Source organism: Coregonus clupeaformis, chromosome 3, assembly GCF_020615455.1.
Source record: "Coregonus clupeaformis isolate EN_2021a chromosome 3, ASM2061545v1, whole genome shotgun sequence".
Classification (NCBI taxonomy): Eukaryota; Metazoa; Chordata; class Actinopteri; order Salmoniformes; family Salmonidae; genus Coregonus; species Coregonus clupeaformis.
Genome location: NC_059194.1, coordinates 27750688 through 27771970, shown reverse-complemented (window position 1 = coordinate 27771970; position 21283 = coordinate 27750688). Strand labels below are relative to the sequence as shown.

Below are 21283 nucleotides of genomic sequence, written 5' to 3'. Positions count from 1 at the left end.
GTGCCGTATGGAGGGTGTGACGCAATTGCGGAGCCTCCGGAGGCATGCAGAGGCCAAATTGAACTCTGTATCGCATCGCCGTGCGCCTCTCAAATTGTGTAACAATGCAGAGTGTTACAGGAGGGGGTCGCAGTTCCGGAGCAACCCACTAGGTGTCCTCCTCCGACAACCTTAGGCACCTCCTCACTCACAGTCTGGACTAATCATTATCTTATTGGTGTCACCTGTGTCTACCTGTTCACCTGTGTATTTATGCCCTCACTTCCCTGTGTTCCCTTGCTCAGTTTTCTCTGCTAGTTTCTCGATGCGAAGCAGTACGAATCAGTGTCTGATCGCGAGAGGTATGTACAGGTACTTGAGAAGTGTTCTCCCTGTTTCATTGTTGTTTCAGTTGTAGTTAGTATTTCGTATTTTTGCTGTCAGCCTGTTTTTGGAGACCAACTTGCTCCTCCTTTATTTTATCGTGACTGTTATTTTGTATCCTGGCTTTGGGACCACAAGTAAAGATCCTTGTTTCACCATCTCTGCCTACTGCCTACTGTCTATCCTGCACCGCACCTGGGACACACCTCACACCAACCCTTACAGCGGAGGGCTCCGTATAGCTCCGCATTGACATGATTGGTTGACGGTAGTTGAGGGCAGGAGGTCCTGTATAAACACAAACTCACTTCCTTGACAACTTCCTTCACAACAGCTCTGCACTGCTCCGCGAAGCACAAGAAGTATGAATGCCCTGACTTCTGCAGAGCCCATATCACTGTAAATGCTGCACAGCCAATGCAGAAGTCGGATTGACCATGCAGCGCCTTCAATGCCTAACCCTAACCTTAAATTAAGACCAAAAAGCTAGTTTTTGTTTTAATTCATTTTTACAATATAGCCAATTTTAGCGGAAATCACTCAGGACTGCCTCCAGGAAAAGATTCATGAAAATAAACGTCAACCTGCGCTCCACTCAGTCCCCCTCCCTCTCCCCAGCCCCTCCCCCCTCCCTCTTCCCCCCTCCCTCTTCCTCCCCCCTCCCTCCCTCTTCCTCTGCTGCTCTGCCAGGACCTTACTGATTCCCTCAGGTGTTGCCCCTCCTCCCTTCAAACTCTCGCTCTGTCTCTTACTCTCTCTCTGCCTCTCACTCTGGCTCACTCCCTCCCTCTCTCCCTTTATCTCTCTCTCTCTCTCTGTCTCTTTTACACCCCCCACCTCTCTTCTTCTTTCTCTCTTCTCCCTCTCTGTCCCACACCCCATCTCTCTCTCTCTCTCTCTCTCTCTCTCTCTCTCTTTCTCTTTTTTCATACCCCCCCCCCCCCTCTCTCTGGCAGCAGGTTGTGATTATTGGGCTGGGGGCAGCAGGGTACTGATCAGCTGTTTCTAGAGAAAAGACACAGCTCAGCAAGGCTGTGTGTGTGTGTGTGCGGGTGTGCGTGTGTTACTCCACATAAATGAAGGGAGGATGAGTGATCAAATCTGAAAAGGATGAGCAGGTGGCTCTTTTGTTTATGTGGCTTTTTTGGCACGGTGCCTGGCATTCTAAATGCCAGGAGAGGGTTGGTGTGTGTGTGCGCATGGGCACGTGTTTGTGTGTGTGTGTGTATGGTCGTGCGAGCCTAAATCTGTCTTGCTGTGGGCGAGTCTACTGTGGCATGATGAAGCAGGTGGCCATATTTGAGGGACAGCATTCTCTCTCTCTCTCTCTGTGGGCGAGTCTACTGTGGCATGAGGAAGCCGGTGGCCATATTTGAGGGACAGCATTCTCTCTCTCTCTCTCTCTCTGTGGGCGAGTCTACTGTGGCATGAGGAAGCCGGTGGCCATATTTGAGGGACAGCATTCTCTCTCTCTCTCTCTCTCTGTGGGCGAGTCTACTGTGGCATGAGGAAGCCGGTGGCCATATTTGAGTGAGAGCATTCTCTCTCTGAGACACATTTTATTTATTTTAGGTTAGTCTCATTGAGATAATATCTATTTTTCAAGCGAGACCTGGTCCAACCAAGACAGCAGCAGAGGGGAACAATGTTTGAGACAAATATCAGACATAACAACTTACAGACATAGACATACCATTAAAAAAAAAACTGGGACGTAGACACACATTTCAATTACAGAAACAGCGTCATAGATAAAAAATCACTGATATGTACTACTGCATCAAGTCCTAATACAAACACACACACACTGTTATGGAATAGGTTTAGACAGCACACTACAGCACTCAGCCAGCAGCCAGCAACCAGGTCAACCAAGTGTTGTGCTGCCAAGCCTTGATATGGGCAGGTGCTGCCAAATAAGGGGTTGGTCAGTCAGTGTCCCAGCTTGCAAGCCGTGAAGCTGATTGTTTGTTTGGTGGCCATGAGGCCTTTCGTTTGTTGTTGAGTCTTTAGTTTGGACATGCCATTGGTATTTTTCCTTTTTGTACATATTTGTTTCGTCACCATCTGAAGAAATAATAATCCACTTGCACTGGCCAATCAAAAGGAGTTAAGGCAGAGCTGGCCCTGGACCTAGGTAAGGCAGCTGTCTCCTGGGTACATGCATTCAACACCTGGTCACATATGCTTACTTGTCACATTAATGGACACATTCATTCAAGTTACAGAACCATTAGGCAAACCTAGAACCCCTAGACTTAGCAAGTACAGTGTAGGCTGTCTAGTCAGTTCCATAACAACAACAACAACAACACACACACAGCGTACCTGTAGCCACGTCCCTGACCAGCAGGGGGTGCTGTTTGGAGAGGGTGAACCCATGACCGCTGGAGTCCAACACCGGGTCTCTGACGATCTGAACCGTTAGCCTCACTGGGAAGTTCTGACTGGACACACTACCTGACCGGTTAGACCTCCCATCCCCAAGGATCCGCTCTCTGAGAGGTCAAACAGGGGTTAAACCGGGGTTAGAGGTCAGGGGTTATTGAGAGTGGCAGAGCAGCTGGTGTGAGACTATGTGAGTAAAGTTAAACATTAAATTAGACTCACTACAGGGGGCTAGTCATTCCTCTCCTTCCCTCCCTGTGTCAGCTGTTTCTGGCATGTTTACTAAGCATGAATAACAAATGGCCCATCCACATACTTCATGTATATATACATACACTGAACAAAAATATAAACGCAACATGTAAAGTGTTGGTCCCATGTTTCATGAGCTGAAATAAAAGATCCCAGAAATGTTCCATATGTCTCTGAAATTTTGTTCACAAATTTGTTTATATCCCTGTTAGTGTGCATTTCTCCTTTGCCACCTGACAGGTGTGGCATATCAATAATCTGATTAAACAGCATGATCATTACACAGGTTCACTTAGTGCTGGGGACAATAAAAGGCCACTCTAAAATGTGCAGTTTTGTCACACAAGAATGTCATAGATGTCTCAAGTTTTTAGGGAGCGTGCAATTGGCATGCTGACTGCAAGAATGTCCACCAGAGCTGTTGCCAGAGAATTTCATGTTCATTTCTCTACCATAAGCCGCCTCCAACGTCATTTTAGAGAATTTGGCAGTACGTCCAACCGGCCTCACAACCGCAGACCACGTGTAACCACGCCAGCCCAGGACCTCCACATCCGGCTTCTTCACCTGCGGGATCATCTGAGACCAGACACCCGGACAGCTGATGAAACTGTGGGTTTGCACAACCAAATAATTTCTGCACAAACTGTCAAAAACTGTCTCAGGGAAGCTCATTGGCGTGCTCATCGTCCTCACCAGGGTCTTGACCTGACTGCAGTTCGGCGTCGTAACCAACTTCAGTGGGTAAATGCTCACCTTTGATGGCCACTGGCACGCTGGAGAAATGTGCTCTTCACGGATGAATCCCGGTTTCAACTGTGCCAGGCAGATGGTAGACAGCGTGTATGGCATCGTGTGGGCAAGCGGTTTGCTGATGTCAACGTTGTGAACAGAGTGCCCCATGGTGACGGTGGGGTTATGGTATGGGCAGGCAGGCATAAGCTACGGACAACGAGCACAACTGCATTTTATCAATGGCAATTTGAATGCACAGAGATACCGTTGTTGGGCCATTTATCCGCCGCCATCACCTCATGTTTCAGCATGATAATGCACGGCCTCATGTCGCAAGGATCTGTACACAATTCCTGAAACCTGAAAATGTCCCAGTTCTTCCATGGTCTGCATACTCACCAGACATGTCACCCATTGAGCATGTTTGGGATGCTCTGGATCGAAGTGTACGACAGCATGTTCCAGTTCCCGCCAATATCCAGCAACTTTGCACAGCCATTGAAGAGGAGTGGGACAACATTCCACAGGCCACAATCAACAGCCTGATCAACTCTATGCGAAGGAGATGTGTAGTGCTGCATGAGGCAAATGGTGGGTACACCAGATACTGACTGGTTTTCTGATCCACACCCCTACCTATTTTTAAGGTATCTGTGACCAACAGATTCATATCTGTATTCCCAGTCCTGTGAAATCCATAGATTAGGGCCTAATTTATTTATTTCAATTGACTGATTTCCTTAGGAACTGTAACTCAGTAAAATCTTTGAAATTGTTGCATGTTGCGTTTATATTTTTGTTCAGTGTATATATGTGTGTTTGTGTGTTTGTTGATACTGTACCTGCTGAGTGATTCTCGAGTGCGTCTGATCAACGTCCCCACCACCTGCTGCACCCGGCTGGCCCTACGGCTACGAGATGGAGACCGGCTCCTACTCCTCTCCTTCTCCTCCATTTAACTACACAGAGAGAGAGAGAGAGAGAGAGAGAGGGGGAGGGATGAGAGAGAGAGGGGCTGAGAGAGAGAGAGAGACCACTGCACCACAGCAGAACCTGAGACAGAGCTGCATTTCCTGACAAAATGTCAAAAACATAAAACAATTAGAGAGTGTCATTTCCCCAAATTTGAAACCGTTTTCAAAGACCTCTCTGATGAGAATAGGCTACCCGTCCTGTTGGGGGAGGACGCAGAGCTGTGGGTTGGCAGCGCACTACATTGCTGCCTGCCATAAGATGAGGGACAATGTCTGACAGACTAACCAACCTCAATGGTTATTTTGACCCTTGGTTATTGTTGTTACTGTTGTCCCGTTGACAATATTGATTATTATTATTTTAATTATGTTAATATTTTAAATATCTAAAGTAAGCTTTGGCAATATGTACATTGTTACGTCATGCCAATAAAGCAAATAGAATTGAAGAGAGAGAGAGAGAGAGAGAGAGAGAGAGAGAGAGAGAGAGAGAGAGAGAGAGAGAGAGAGAGAGAGAGAGAGAGAGAGAGAGAGAGAGAGAGGCAGACAGACAGACAGACAGACAGAGAGAGAAAGAAGGGAAACAGAAGGAATCAAATCAAGGAAAAAGGTGCAAGGAGAAAAAGGAAGAGAGAGCTTATTCGTGTGGTGCTGTGTTGGACTTTGCACTCAGCACCACAATTATGTTAGGGCCAGATCTGCATTTTGTTTTCATCATGTTTATATTGCAGAGTGTGTCGCTTGCCCTGTATACCATGAATAATCAGATATGTAAACAAGAAAGAGGGAGGAGGGAGTCAGAAGGGTATTCAACTCTACATGAACAAGACGAAACAAGTCACACTCAACAAGATGTGACACACAGGACCACCAGGCTTACAGGACTTATAGGACATGCTAAAACGCTGTCAGTTCCACTTCAAGAAGGAACACACAACACACACACACACAAAAGTGATTGCTAAAAGGAACACGCACCGCCTCTGCCTCACTCACACACACACACACACACAGACACTGCTTGTCTCTGTATTTATCACTACTGACAACTTTGCAGCAGTGCACTTTTTGTTCAGCCTGTCCTTTATGTAGGGACGTGAGGTGGCTGGGAACAAGGGATGAAGGGAGGTAAAGAAAGAAAGAGGAGGAGGAAGAGAGGTTGTTATGTTTTAATCAAATCCCAGAGAAATGTGGTCAGCATTCGTTCAGTCCGACCCCAACTCATGGCCAACAACACCGCTCGACACTGTTTCCTCCCTAACAGCCAATCAATAGCGCTCCTCACCTTGGACATATTCATCCTCTGATAATTCACTGACATGCTTTATTTGACGTTTCTGATGTTAAAGGTCCAATGCAGACGTTTTTTTTATCTCAATATCAAATCATTTTCTGGGTAACAATTAAGTACCTTACTGTGATTGTTTTCAATTAAAATGGTCAAAAATAAACAAAAATAGCTTCTTAGCAAAGAGCAATTTCTCAAGCAAGAACTTTGCTAGGACTGTCTGGGAGTGGTCTGAGTGGGGAGGGGAAAACTAGCAGTTATTGGCAGAGCGGTTTGGAACTCTCTTTCTTATTGGTCTATTAACTAATTTACCGCCTGGTGATGTCACCAGGCAGGCCAAAACTCCATCCCACCAAAACAGGCTGAAATTTCAGGCAGTATTTCACAGTATTACTCCAACCTCATAGTGTGGAAATATATATAAAACACAGGAAAATCACATTTTTGACTGCACTGGGCACTTACCACTTAATAGAGGACCAAAACTCATGTTAGTAGTGCATATACAGTAGGGACAGTCTGGTTTCAGTATGATGGTAAAATTGGACATAGACAGGCAGGGTCTGGGTAAAGTGAATTTAAATTGCATCATCTGTTCAATAAAATCAATCTATTGTTAATTTGTTGACATCCATGTTTTATTGTCTGTCTCTAATATTAGCACTCAATAAAGAAAAGGTCTAGGTTGACCATCACCACTGTAATTAATGGATGGTATCATACTGTGAGGTGAATGGACTTCCCCTGCAACCCTGCTGCTAGCATGCTGCACAGCAAGAGAGGGAGAGGGGTGAGACTTTGGCACATAAGAAAGAGAGCGAGAGAGAGAGAGAGAGAGAGAGAGAGAGAGAGAGAGAGAGAGAGAGAGAGAGAGAGAGAGAGAGAGAGAGAGAGAGAGAGAGAGAGAGAGAGAGAGAGAGAACAGACCCCACAGAGCCACAAGACAGCAACACAGTTAGACCCAACCAAATCATAAGAAAACAAAAAGATAATTACTTGACACATTGGAAAGAATTAACAAAATAATGCCATTTGGCCCTAAACAGAAAGTACACAGTAGCAGAATACCTGACCATTGTGACTGAACCAAAATTAAGGAAAGCTTTGACTATGCACAGACTCAGTGAGCATAGCCTTGCTATTGAGAGAGGCCGCCGTAGGCAGACCTGCTCACAAAATGAGGTGGAAACTCAGCTGCACTTCCTAACCTCCTGCCAAATGTATGACCATATTAGAGACACATATTTCCCTCAGACTACACAGACCCACAAAGAATTCGAAAACAAATCCACTTTTGATAAACTCCCATATCTACTGGATAAAATACCACAGTGTGCAATCACAGCAGCAAGATTTGTGACCTGTTGCCACAAGAAAAGGGCAACCAGTGAAGAACAAACACCATTGTAAATACAACCCATATTTATGTTGATTTATTTTCCTTTTTTGTACTTGAACTATTTGCACATTGTTACAACACTGTATATAGCCATAATATGACATTTCAAATGTCTCTATTCCTTTGGAACTTTTGTGAGTGTAATGTTTACTGTTAATTTTTTATTGCTTTGGCAATGTAAACATATGTTTACCATGCCAATAAAGCCCATTGAATTGAGAGAGAGAGAGAGAGAGAGAGAGAGAGAGAGAGAGAGAGAGAGAGAGAGAGAGAGAGAGATCAATAGTGGCAAACGATAATGAATGTGGTGATAAAGCCCAGTGATCGATACAGCCTTTCCTCCACTACCACCTCCATCTGCAGCTGAAGCTTCAGTTCCACGAAAACACTGTCAACCTTCATCGAGCTCAGAGTGAAGACGTCGTTATCACAGTCTGACTGTCTGTTTCAGGAATCTCCAGTCTGCTTGTTCTGCTTCAGTAACTAAAGCACCTGACTGCTATTAGTCTGGTTCAGTCTGAGTGTGTGTGCTTCAGCCAACCTCTTTGTCTTGTCATGCGTGCCATGCCCTACAATGACAAAGGAGCTGGCTGAAGAGGAGAAAGTAACTTCAGGCTAATGTTCTATCAATCAGAGGGATTTGCTGGCGATATCAGACTTAATGTTCACTGATTCAGGTTTTGAATGATGCGCAGCAGACTGTTTGCATTTCTCTCTCTGATCAATAGAGGGATGGAGTACTAATTCAACAAATATATTTGCTACAGAAACTGTAGAGTGAGCAGTCATTCACTACAGTACACTGAAAGTGCTGACAGCTAGACTAGACCGTTAACAATTTGAAGTGAATGCTCTCAGACGCTATGCCAGGCCGCTAACAGCCTACCCATTGGAATGAATGGGCGTAGGCGCTAAGCTAAGGCTAGTCCTGTATGCTAACGTTATTCCCATTGAAGTGAAGGCTCTTAGGCGCTACGGCTTAGGCTAGCCCTCTGGCGTTACCCTCATTGGAGCCAATACTGTGGGTCTGTAAGAGGATTATGTCCTCTTTCTGAGAGGGACTGGACAGGGTGTAACTTTGGCACCCCGTTGATTTGGATTGATCCAGAGTGATGTGGATGAGGGGTGACTCGCTGCTGACAGCTGGGCCTGAAAGACCGGCTGCTTCTGAGACACACATTATCGAAACCTGTTCGAGCAATCTGAGATGAACACTGTGCTGATCTGGTGTGTGTGTGGACGTGTTTAACTATACTTGTGGGGACCAGAATATATATTTTTGACCAACTGTGTCACGCCTGCTCCCGCTCCCCCTCCCTGGCGCTCGAGGGCGCCAGGCTGCCCATCATTACGCACACCTGTCACCATCGTTACGCACATCAGCGCTCATTGGACTCACCTGGACTCCGTCCCTTTGTTAATTACCTCCCCTATATCTGTCTGTTCCTCTGTTTGATCCCAGTGTCAGCATTGATGTTGTTTCGTTTCCCCTGTCCAGACGCTGTCCGTGTTTAGTTCCTGTCTGTTTTTTCCATTGAATGTTCACTCCCTGTACTTGCTTCCTGTCTCCCAGCATCTGTCCTCACAAACTGTGGGACATTTTGTTAGTCCCCACAAGGTCAAATGCTATTTCTAGGGGGTTTAGGGTTAAGGTAGAATTAGTGTTACGGTTATAATTAGGTTTAGGGTTAAGTGTTGGGGTTAGGAGTTAGGGGTAAGGTTAGGTTTTAGGGTTAAGGTTAGGATTAGGGTTAGATTTAGGGTTAGGGTTAGGGAAAATAGGATTTTTAATGGTTAGTTAGTTAGTTAGTTAGTTAAACAAAACTGTGTGTGTTAAATGTTAGTTAAAGGTTAGTTAAACAAAACAGTGTGTGTGTGTGTACGTGCAGATGTATCTGTTAGTATGTGTGTATATCCATACTGCAGTGCTGACTCAGGTGAAACCTGTCTCTATCCCCCTTTCTCTCTCTCTCTCTCTCTCTCTCTCTCTCTCTCTCTCTCTGCCCTTGCCGAGTCAGGAAGTCTTCTTGGGTGACAGTTTCCCTTTGCTGCTGCAGACACCATCCATAAATACATGATCACCTGGATCACTGGAGGAGTGTGTTCACTGCTGCCCCAACTCTCTTAGCAGAATGCTTTTTTACCTATGCATTTTGGCTATACAATACATCATGTATTTTCAGATTTTTGGCAAAGTATTACACAATTAACTTTTGTATCTCATTACTCACTCCTTAAACTCTCTCAATAATCCAGCAGTGATCGGCATATAGGAGCATATAGATTGTTATGCTAATGTTAATATATTAAAATATACTGCAGAAGTAAAGGAAAGAGATGAAGAAGCCATTTCAATGTATTGAAACATTTACTGAATGTGCCATGACCAGATACCCCACATTCTGACAAAAGGCTCTGTCTGTCTGCCACTCACCGTGGTATGGCTTGTCTCTTCTGGATTCCCGAACAGGAAAACCCTCTCACCTTCTGTGACATCAGCTCTGGAGACCCATCGGGATTGGCCGAGAAGAGGTGGAGGAGGGCCCTTGTGATCATCAGGACCAATCAGAATTTGTAATAACGGTAATCACCTGTGCAGAATGGAACCACAAATCAATCAGTTACACTGTCATTGCCTTTTGATTCCAATCGCAAAACAATTACCTTTTCTGGGTTAACTGATATGATGCAAAAGTGCTATGTCATCATAACATGTGTTTGTCATAATACGATTCCTGAACAAGCAGACACTTAGTCTTTATCCTCCTGTTAGTATAAGCAGAATTTTGGTTTGTTTTAAAGAGGCCACTACTGTTTTCCCCACCCCCAGGCCTCCGTGCTCCAATCAAAGCAGTGTAGCCTGAAAAGCACATGATGGTGTGATGGAGAAGAGGCACTCTAGCTCTGTCTGGTTGTCTGAATTAAAATGTAATATCAACCCAGTTCAGAGACGGACCAACTAGCCCCTTTTAGAAACTGCTAGAGGAAAGACTGTGAATTCCACTGCAGTTGAAAGAAGCTGTGCCCAAAGATCTCGGACAAACAAGGCCACAGCAGTAATAAAAGGAGGACAACTCTTTTATACAAACATCAGCTGTGGATAGCTGAAGTGTAGGGCAACATTTTGTGACCCAAATATGTTCAAATCATGCTTTGTGCACTTCTACAAAGGCAAATCTAATATAGTGGCGCTCTGAGTCTGAATAAATGTTCACATTATTGAATAAAGACACATGATTAAACACTCCTTTAGTGCCTCTCTATTCTCTCATTTCAGGGGCTCCTGTTCCCTGAATGTCCCTGACACGCAGCTCCATCACCAGGCCCTGTGTCCCAAACACAGAGCTCTTTCACCAGGCCTGGTCCCCAGTGCGCAGCTAGGAAAAGACCCAGACCCACACAGACTGCATGGCAGATGAATAATGCATAGAGCTAATGCAGCTAGCTAGGCCTCCTACCTCCTCCAGCCTCCTCTGCCAACACATGCACCAACAGAGGAGCGATGGAGAAAGAGAGGGGTGGAGGGGGTGAAGAGGTGACGAAGGGGTGGACTGTGGAGAATGAAAAGAGAGAAGGTTTTGCAGGGGGGCAGGGGCCCAAGAGAAGGGGAAGGTGGTAGAGAATGAGAAAAGGACAGGATATTGGAGGGGTTTGTAGTGAGGGGAATTTTAAAGAGGTTGAAGAGCGCAGCAGCACAGGGCTGAGAGAGAGACGAGATGTCGATGTGGAGTTAAGAGAAAAGAACAGCTAGCTAGAGGAAAGGCTGATCAATGTAGCATTTCTCCGCAATACAGTACAAACATAGCCCAGCAGCGGACATTGATGTATGGTCAATCGTTAAATAAAAATACATTAAAAACTACATTCAGCATTGTTAACACTCACACTATTCATCTCATGCTGTCATTTTCCTGCAGCGTGATGGATAAAGTTTTTGTTTTTTTTCCTTTGTATATGAGGTTTTATAGTTCAAAAAAAAGTGTACATTCAATGTAAAAAGTATATCCAACTCAAATGCACACTAACCTATAAAAACTAACAAAGACATCATGTGGAAATCCAGGGGTTGCTTTTTAAGTGAAGTAAATACATCGTAATAATGTGAGATCAGTACTTTATCCCACTTTAAAGCCATGGTTGGGATGTCCCTGTCTGTCTTTCTGTCTCTGTCTGTCTGTCTGTCTGTGGATCGTGATTAAACTGCTCCTAATCTGGCTCTGAATCAATAGTAATCATGACTGCTGTGTTTACAGCAAGTGTCCCCCAAGCTGTACACAGAACTCATCAGTACCGCTTGTAGCCTGTCTTGGCTTTCTTTCTCTCTTTCTCTCTCTTTTTCTGTCACTTTCTCCATCTCAACCATTATTAGTATAGCTTGCAGCTTGTCTTAGCTTTCTTTCCTTCTCTCTCCCTTCCACTTTCTCTCACTCAATATCATTCTCCTCTCACTCACAACCATGGAACAATCAATTTCGATAAGGTTTTTTGTTTGGAAACCCACACAGCATCTCTTGTGACACACTCTAGCTCAATCCCTTCAGTTTTTTACGAACAAACATGCATACATAGAGACACTAAGTCTCTGTTTATCTTCCCTAAATTCTCTCTCTCTCTCTCGCTCTCTCTCGCGCTTTTTCTTTCTTTCTCTGAGAGGTAGTGTTGAACGGGAGGCGCTGCCAGCTGGACAGGAAACAGCATCTAGTTGAAATCCAATTAGGCATCCTAAGACAAGCCAGGCCAAGACCGGTCCAGGGTGGGGCCACGCACTGTCAAAACCACAACAACAGACAGTACAAGATAAATCTATCTACAGAAAGGCCTGACATGGAGCTCATCCACAGCCCCTGCCACCTTCCTCTGGGGGTCCCACTCATGGAGCTCTTCTACCAGGCCCTGTCACCTTCCTCTTCTACCAGGCCCTGTCACCTTCCTCTGAGGGTCCCACACAGGCCCTGCCCCATTGATTGATATGATGGGAACTGTCAGGAAGGCCTAATCACCTGCTTGATGTTCTCAGCAGTAAAGGATTTAGCAATGAATTTGAGACAGACCCCTGTCATTCATCTTGTACACATGAAGAGGAAAGCACAGAGACAACCCTTCTGTGTTTTGTGGACTGCAATTATTATTTATTTTTAATCTTGCAACAATCCAGGTGTAGCGGGTGATTCGGACAGAGTCAGGCGCAGGAGGTGTGAATCACAGAATATGGTTTATTCGTCCAATACAGCAGTTAGCAGCAATGTGTAAACCAAATACAGTGTGCCTTCAATGCGTACTGGGAAAACAAAAACACACGGGTGAATATCCCGGCGATAAAAGTACATAATGCTCAACCGAGCTAGCGACACCTCCACATGGAAACAATAACACAAAAAGACATGGGGAGCAGAGGGAATACTTATACAGAGACTGATGAGGGGATATGAACCAGGTGTGTGTGAAAAACAAGACAAAACAAATGGAATGATGAAAAGAGGAGCGGCAGTGGCTAGAAGGCCGGTGATGACGAACGCTGAAGCCTGCCCGAACAAGGAGAGGAGGCAGCTTCGGAGGAAGTCGTGACACCAGGCTGCATTTACACAGTGTCTTCTTCACTAAACCTCTTTGAGGAGGTCACCAAACTTCAGTCAAAGGTGATACACACATGCACCCACACACCCACCCTAAATACAGTATTTAATCACTAAAAGTGGAGAAGTCCCAATCCTTAAAATCCTTGATTAACGTATCTATCCTATCCTTAACCCTTAATGAGCTTTTATACGTGGGAGAGTATTGGTATATGTTCCAATCCAAACCCTTTCACTGTGTGGCTGCATGTGGCCTTGGCCTATGACAAAAAACACAGGTCTTTTTTGGGATCGACCAGTTGTCTGCTATTGACGTCTGAGCCCTAATTCTGGATGGATGACCCCCCACCCCCATGAGGAGGAGCACAGTGGGAGACAGATCTGTTCAGGACCTCATTCTGACACTGTGTTGCACCGGACCAAACTAGCCCAGACCAGGCGACAGAGCCAGAACAGGATTGTTGTTTTATTCTTACTTTTTTGTTTAAAATAAATGCACTGTTGGTTAAGGGCTGTAAGTAAGCATTTCACTGTAATGTCTGCACCTGTTGTATTCGGCGCATGTGACCAATAAAATTTGATTTGATTTGATTTGATTTGAGAGGGGCTGTGCAGAGTACAATCTAATACATTAAAGAAAGACAGACACTATATGGTTGCGTTATATAATATAATATAAACTGGGTGGTTCGAGCCCTGAATGCTGATTGGCTGACAGCCGTGGTATAACACGGGTATGACAAAACATTTATTTGTACTGCTCTAATTACGTTGGTAACCAGTTTATAATAGCAATAAGGCACCTCTGGGGTTTATGATATATGGCCAATATACCACGGCTAAGGGCTGTATCCAGGCACGACGCAAAACCAGACACTATATGTGTCACGCCCTGACTCTGGGGACTCCTATTTGTGGAGTCAGGGTGTGTATATTCTATGTTGTGTAGTTCTATGTTTATATTCTAGTGTGTGTATTTCTATGTTGGCCGGTGTGGTTCCCAATCAGAGGCAGCTGTCGCTTGTTGTCTCTGATTGGGGACCATACTTAGGCAGCCTATGGGCACTATTGAGTTGTGGGATCTTGTTCCGGTTAAGGTTTGTTGTGTTACCTTAGGACTTCACGTGTCGTTAGTTTATTGTTTTGTCGTGTGTTTATTCATGTAAATAAACATGTTTGCATATCACGCTGCGCCTTGGTCTGACCCGTTCATCAACGATTGTGACAGAAGATCCCACCAAACGAGGACCAAGCAGCGTGTCCAGGAGCAGACAGCCTGGACATGGGAGGAGATCCTGGAAGGAAAGGGTTCCTGGACATGGGAGGAGATTCAGGCTGGGATGGATCGCCGTCCTTGGGAGGAGACAGTGGAGGCGCGTTATAGAGAGGAGGAGCGGCAACGGAGAAGGCGGCGGCCGAGGAAGAAGCCCGAGAGACAGCCCCAAGAAAATGTTTGGGGGGGGCTAAAAGGGTGGTTGGCGGAGCCTAGTGTTAGAGCAGAGCAAACTCCCCGTACTCACGCGAGGAGGCGTGTGATTGGGCAGGCTCCGTGTTATGCAGAGCTACGTACTGTGTCGCCAGTGTGCCGGCACAGTCCTGTACGTCCTGTGCTAGCACCACGAACGTGCCGTGCGAAGATGGGCATCCAGCCAGGACGGGGTGTGCCGGCTCAACGATACTGGTCTCCAGTACGCCTCCTCGGTCCCGCATATCCTGCGCCGGTTCTACGAGCTGTATCGCCAGTACGCGTGCACAGCCCAGTGCGTCCAGTGCCAGCGCCCCGCACGTGTAGTGCGAAAGTGGGTAGCCAGCCAGGACGGGTTGTGCCAGCTCTCCGCTCCAGACCTCCAGTCCGCCTTCGCAGTCCGGTCCGGCCCGTTCCTGCTCCTCGCACCAAGCCAGTGGTGCGCGTCGCCAGCCCGGCCCGGCCCGTTCCTGTCCCTTGCACCAAGCCAGTGGTGCGCGTCGCCAGCCCGGCCCGGCCTGTTCCTGCCCCTCGCACCAAGCCAGTGGTGCGCGTCGCCAGCCCGGCCCGGCCTGTTCCTTCCCCTCGCACCAAGCCAGTGGTGTGCGTCGCCAGCCCGGCCTGTTCCTGTCCCTCGCACCAAGCCAGTGGTGCGTGTCGCCAGCCCGGCCCGGCCTGTTCCTGCTTCTCGCACCAAGCCAGTGGGGCGTGTCGCCAGCCCGGTCCGGCCTGTTTCTGTCCCTCGCACCAAGTCAGTGGTGCGCGTCGCCGGCCCGGCCTGTTCCTGCTTCTCGCACCAAGCCAGTGGTGCGTGTCGCCAGTCCGGCCCGGCCTGTTCCTGCTCCTCGCACCAAGCCAGTGGTGCATGTTCCTAGTCCGGTTCGGCCCGTGCCTGCTCCTCGCACCAGACCATTGGTGAGTGTTTCCAGTCCGGCACGGCCCGTGCCCGTTCCACCGGTGCCTGGTCCGGCACCAGTCAGCAGCTCCAGTCCGGAGCCAGAGCAGTCCGCTCCACCAGTGCCTGATCCAGCTCCGGTAAGCTGCTCCAGTCCGGAGCCAGAGCAGTCCACTCCACCGGGGTCCAGTCCAGATCCGGTCAGCGGCTCCACTCCGGAGCCAGAGCAGTCCACTCCACCAGTGCCCAGTCCAGCTCCGGTCCGGTTGGGGGGGGTACAGTCACGCCCTGACTCTGGGGACTCTTATTTGTTGAGTCAGGGTGTGATTTTCTATGTTGTGTTGTTCTATGTTATAGGTTCTAGTATGGGTATTTCTATGTTGGCCGGTGTGGTTCACAATCAGAGGCAGCTGTCGCTCGTTGTCTCTGATTGGGGACCATACTTAGGCAGCCTATTGGCACTAGTGGGTTGTGGGATCTTGTTCCGTGTGAGGTATGTTGTTTGTGTACCTTGGACTTCACGTTTCGTTTAGTTTGTTGTTTTGTCGTTGTTTATTCAGTTCAAATAAACATGTATGCATATCACGCTGCGCCTTGGTCCGTCCCGTCAATCAACGAACGTGACAGAAGATCCCACCAAACGAGGACCAAGCAACGTGTCCAGGAGCAGACAGCCTGGACATGGGAGGAGATCCTGGAAGGAAAGGGTTCCTGGACATGGGAGGAGATTCATGCCGGGATGGATCGCCGTCCTTGGGAGGAGACAGTGGAGGCGCGGTATAGAGAGGAGCAGCGGCAACGCAGAAGGCGCCGGCCGAGGAAGAAGCCCGAGAGACAGCCCCAAGAAAAACATTTGGGGGGGCTAAAAGGGTGGTTGGCGGAGCCTAGTGTTAGAGCAGAGCCAACTCCCCGTACTCACACGAGGAGGCGTGTGACTGGGCAGGCTCCGTGTTATGCGGAGCTACGTACTGTGTCGCCAGTGTGCCGGCACAGCCCTGTACGTCCTGTGCTAGCACCACGCACGTGCCGTGCGAAGATGGGCATCCAGCCAGGACGGGGTGTGCCGGCTCAACGCTCCTGGTCTCCAGTACGCCTCCTCGGTCCTGCATATCCTGCGCCGGTTCTACGTACTGTATCGCCAGTACACGTGCACAGCCCAGTGCGTCCTGTGCCAGCGCCCCGCACGTGTAGAGCGAAAGTGGGTAGCCAGCCAGGACGGGTTGTGCCAGCTCTCCGCTCCAGACCTCCAGTCCGCCTTCGCAGTCCGGTCCGGCCCGTTCCTGCTCCTCGCACCAAGCCAGTGGTGCACGTCGCCAGCCCGGCCCGTTCCTGCTCCTCGCACCAAGCCAGTGGTGCGCGTCGCCAGCCCGGCCCGGCCCGTTCCTGCCCCTCGCACCAAGCCAGTGGTGCGCGTCGCCAGCCCGGTCCGGCCTATTCCTGTCCCTCGCACCAAGCCAGTGGTGCGCGTCGCCAGCCCGGTCCGGCCTGTTCCTGTCCCTCGCACCAAGCCAGTGGTGCGCGTCGCCAGCCCGGCCCGGCCCGGCCTGTTCCTGCCCCTCGCACCAAGCCAGTGGTGCGCGTCGCCAGCCCGGTCCAGCCTGTTCCTGGCCCTCACACCAAGCCAGTGGTGCGCGTCGCCAGCCCGGCCCGGCCTGTTCCTGCTTCTCGCACCAAGCCAGTGGTGCATGTTCCTAGTCCGGTTCGGCCCGTGCCTGCTCCTCGCACCAGACCAGTGGTGAGTGTGTCCAGTCCGGTACGACCCGTGCCCGTTCCACCGGTGCCTGGTCCGGCACCAGTCAGCAGCTCCAGTCCGGAGCCAGAGCAGTCCGCTCCACCAGTGCCTGATCCAGCTCCGGTGAGCTGCTCCAGTCCGGAGCCAGAGCAGTCCACTCCACCGGGATCCGGTCCAGCTCCGGTCAGCGGCTCCACTCCGGAGCCAGAACAGTCCGCTCCACCGGTGCCTGATCCAGCTCCGGTCAGCGGCTCCACTCCGGAGCCAGAGCAGTCCGCTCCACCGGGGTCAAGTCCAGATCCGGTCAGCGGCTCCAGTCCGGAGCCTGAGCAGTCCGCTCCACCGGTGCCAGGTCCAGCTCCGGTCAGCGGCTCCAGTCCAGACACAGACGTCAGCCCCTCTCCAGGTTTGGGGTCTCCCACACCAGGGTCCAGACAGGCCTTGGAGTATAGTGGGAGGAAGGAGAGGGGAAGCAGCGCGCCGAGGTCCAGACCAGACCAGGGGCGCAACAGGGAGGCGGAGAATAGGTGGTTGTCACGCCCGGAGCCGGATCCGCCTCCGAGGCGGAATGCCCACCCGGCCCCTACCCTGTTAAGTAAAGGTTGTGCGGTCGGAGTCCGCACCTTTGGGGGGGTACTGTCACGCCCTGACTCTGGGGACTCCTATTTGTGGAGTCAGGGTGTGTATATTCTATGTTGTGTAGTTATATGTTTATATTCTAGTGTGTGTATTTCTATGTTGGCCGTTGTGGTTCCCAATCAGAGGCAGCTGTCGCTTGTTGTCTCTGATTGGGGACCATACTTAGGCAGCCTATGGGCACTATTGAGTTGTGGGATCTTGTTCCAGTTAAGTTTTGTTGTGTTACCTTAGGACTTCACGTGTCGTTAGTTTATTGTTTTGTCGTGTGTTTATTCGTGTAAATAAACATGTTTGCATATCACGCTGCGCCTTGGTCTGACCCATTCATCAACGATCGTGACAATATGGTTGTGTTATATAATATAATATTCCTTTAAAAAGACATATAACTGTGCAAACAACCAAATAAATCAAATGACTGTAATATAAATAAAGAGATGATTAATGATTAGGAAACTTTATTAAGGACTGACCACTCCTGTTGTTTATTTACCAGGAGCTCTCCGTTAGATTGTTCTTGTTTGTTTGGTTGGTTTTCTCTGTTCCCTTCCAGACCTAATCAAATCTACCGTCCCGTTCTGCGTCCGCCTGTCAGCTCATACCATTAGCATTATTAAGATAGGACCTGCCGTGCACCACTCATTTTATCTCCACTTTCAATGGTGACCGGGGGGAGCTTGAGTTCCCCAATGCACTATTAAATACAAGGCCATTGGAAGATTAATAGTCTGCTGTGTTCCAGTTATTTCTCTGGGGTTTTCATCGGGTCAGAAAGAGGACTCCCTGGATATTTGAGGTCACTATCTGTCTGGAAAGAAGCGCTTGGGAAGTAAGTGGGTGGATCGAAATCATACTCCAAATCAACCCCTTGTCCCTAGCCCGGCCTATAGGCATTTCATGTATACATGTCTGATCTCAAAGAATGGTTATAAACAATATGATAACAGCTCCACCTTTCCCTCTGACTGGCGAGATGGAATTGTCTCTATATTGCTGGCACCTATGGAGCGGTAGGTAGCATAGCGGTTAGAGAGGTGGCAGTTATTCAGCGGGTTAGAGAGGCGAGCCAGCAACCAGAAGGTTGCCAGTTCAAATCCTGTGTCTGATGGGAAAGATCCAGCAGGAAGTGAGCTGGCAATCGGAGGGTTGCTAGTTTCAAATCCTATATGTGATTGCCTGCCGTTGTGCCACTGAGAAAGGTAATTAACCCCCCACAACAACTGCTCCAGTGTGGAAGCCCCCTGCTCCAACCTCTCCAACTTGTATGTGTGTTTTGTATGGTTTGGAATAAAGTGGAAGTCCAATTTTGGTTGAACCTTGTGTACAATTGACAAATAAAGTTATCTTAATCTTAAATTATCCAATCGTTTAAAAGGGGCTAGGGGTTGATTTGGGATTGGGCATAAGTCTAGGATGAGTGACCTCTACTTCTCCTATGTCTAGGCGAGACCTTTTTACATACATTTACATGTTCATAGATCATGGTGCTGTTATGTCTGGAAGGGACAGAGTTTAGAGTGGATTTATCATGTACAGCAGGACTGCCCAACCCTGTTCCTGGAGAGCTACCGTCCTGTAGGTTTTTGCTCCAACCTTAATCTAGCACACCTGATTCTAATAAGTAGCAAGTTGATTAGATGAATCAGATTAGTAACACCTGGGGTTGGAGCGAAAAGCTACAGGAGGGTAGCTCTCCAGGAACAGGGTTGGGCAACCCTGGTGTACAGTATGTCCCAATGCTGGTCCATTGGCCAACCCAACCCATTATAACACTTTGAGAGGACACAGACAGACAACCCAAACATTAAATGGATTTGTGTTCAGATAAAAAATGATTGACGACCCGACAGTCTCTGGCTGCCAAAATGTATCTGGGGCACTGCACAATATTCATCTAATTACTTAATGACCACCATTATTGATTGGTCTGGTGATCGATTGGCTGACTGATCAGTTGGAACAGACACCAGCACACAACTCAAACTGCCCTAGAGACAACAAGGGCTAAATATTAAATGACGCCCTTGTGGCTCGGGTAAAAAGTAGTGCACTATGTAGGGAATAGGCTGCCATTTGAGATGTGGAGACTCCAGGGTAAGAGGGAGCCAGCCATAAGTAGGGCACAAGAGCACTCAGTGGGGTAGATCCCAGCACAGGCAGGCAGATAGATAGTTAGGCAGACAGACAGGCAGACAGACAGGGAGAAAGGTAGATAGGCAGTTAGGTAGACAGGCAGGCAGACATACAGGCAGTTAGGCAGGAAGGGTGGCAGGCAGCGAGTCTTTCCTGATGTGTGAGTCCTCCCAGTCACATTTCTCCACTGGCTGAGTGACCTCAGAGCAACAGTTCCATCACATGTTCTACCATACATCCCTGAGTCATCATGCACAATGCCTGCAGCACTGGCATAGCAGCACTGGCAACACACACACACAAACACACACATTTGCACATATACACACGTGTTCACACACTCACAATCACACACGCACCTACACACGCACACACACACACACTCAAGCACTCTCACTGAGCAGTCACGCCCATAGGGCAGCACAAGACCAGAATAACAACCATCCATGTGTGAGATGATGCAAGCTATATGTGTCATCGTTTGTGAGTGTGTGAGTGTGTGTGTAGGAATGTCGGTACATATGTGAATATTAACTAGTCAGTGATAGCCTAATATTCTGTGACATTAAATACATAATCTCCTGGGCAGCATGTACATTTTATGTACAGTAGAGCACATGCCTGGCCTATATATAATCAGAATCAGTGATCATATTAAATCATGTCATGCATTAAATAAAGGGCACAGAACGGCAAAACGCATTGTTCCGGTCTAGTTGTGTTGCGCTCTTCTAGCTTCGCACAGCATGGAAAAGTGCACTGAATAAACGTCGCATTTTCACAGACCTATGGATACGCGCATGAGGAAAAAGGCTGATTCTGTCTCTCTCCACACCTCGCCGACGGACCGACGCCCATTGATAACAAGACATATTGGCCATTTAGTATAAAGGCGTTTTACTCCACCACTAGATACACCGGTCACCAGCTCTGGATCTACTCTGATTCAATTTCTACTCTCTGTACATTTGCATTAAGTGATAGCAATTTCATGCTGCACAGAATTCCACTGGTTGCGTATTGGCCATGCAGAATGCATGTGTTGAGTATCCTAGATGGATAAGAGGAGGATGTGTATGAATGAATGTCAAAATAACCACGACAATACGAAATGCATGGGAGTGCGCTGCTCAGCATGCAGGAATAAAACGAAATAGAATAGAATGTCAATAGCCCATCGCACAATAGTTTCACCCCCAATTCATTAACAATTTTGGATAGGTCGAAATCAAATATCGAAATGTTTTATAACCCAGATATAAACGTGTATTATGCTTTGTTCGTTTTGTACACCCTCAAGGACCCACACTGACCCGAGATATAATCGGTGACAGCACAGCAGTCATGCCAGATTCGCCGTAAACAAAGAAAAAAAATGGTCCATCTTTTGTTGTTTCCTAAAATAATCTTAATATAATTTAGATCTCTCTATTCCTCCTCTTCGAAA

At 48.0% G+C, this 21283-nt stretch overlaps 1 protein-coding gene across 2 annotated transcripts in view; it reads right to left on the bottom strand.

The window, feature by feature from the left end:
• Positions 1-21283, bottom strand: part of LOC121543490 (FERM and PDZ domain-containing protein 1) — a 33813-nt gene that overhangs the window by 12123 nt on the left and 407 nt on the right. For both annotated transcript variants that reach the window (XM_041853375.2, XM_041853384.2), the window contains exons 2-4: positions 9834-9990; positions 4581-4697; positions 2692-2861 (exon numbers count right to left, since the gene is read on the bottom strand). In XM_041853375.2, the coding sequence (XP_041709309.2) occupies positions 2692-2861; positions 4581-4693 (283 nt within the window). In that variant the 5' untranslated portion in view covers positions 4694-4697; positions 9834-9990. The remainder of the gene's footprint in view (positions 1-2691; positions 2862-4580; positions 4698-9833; positions 9991-21283) is intronic.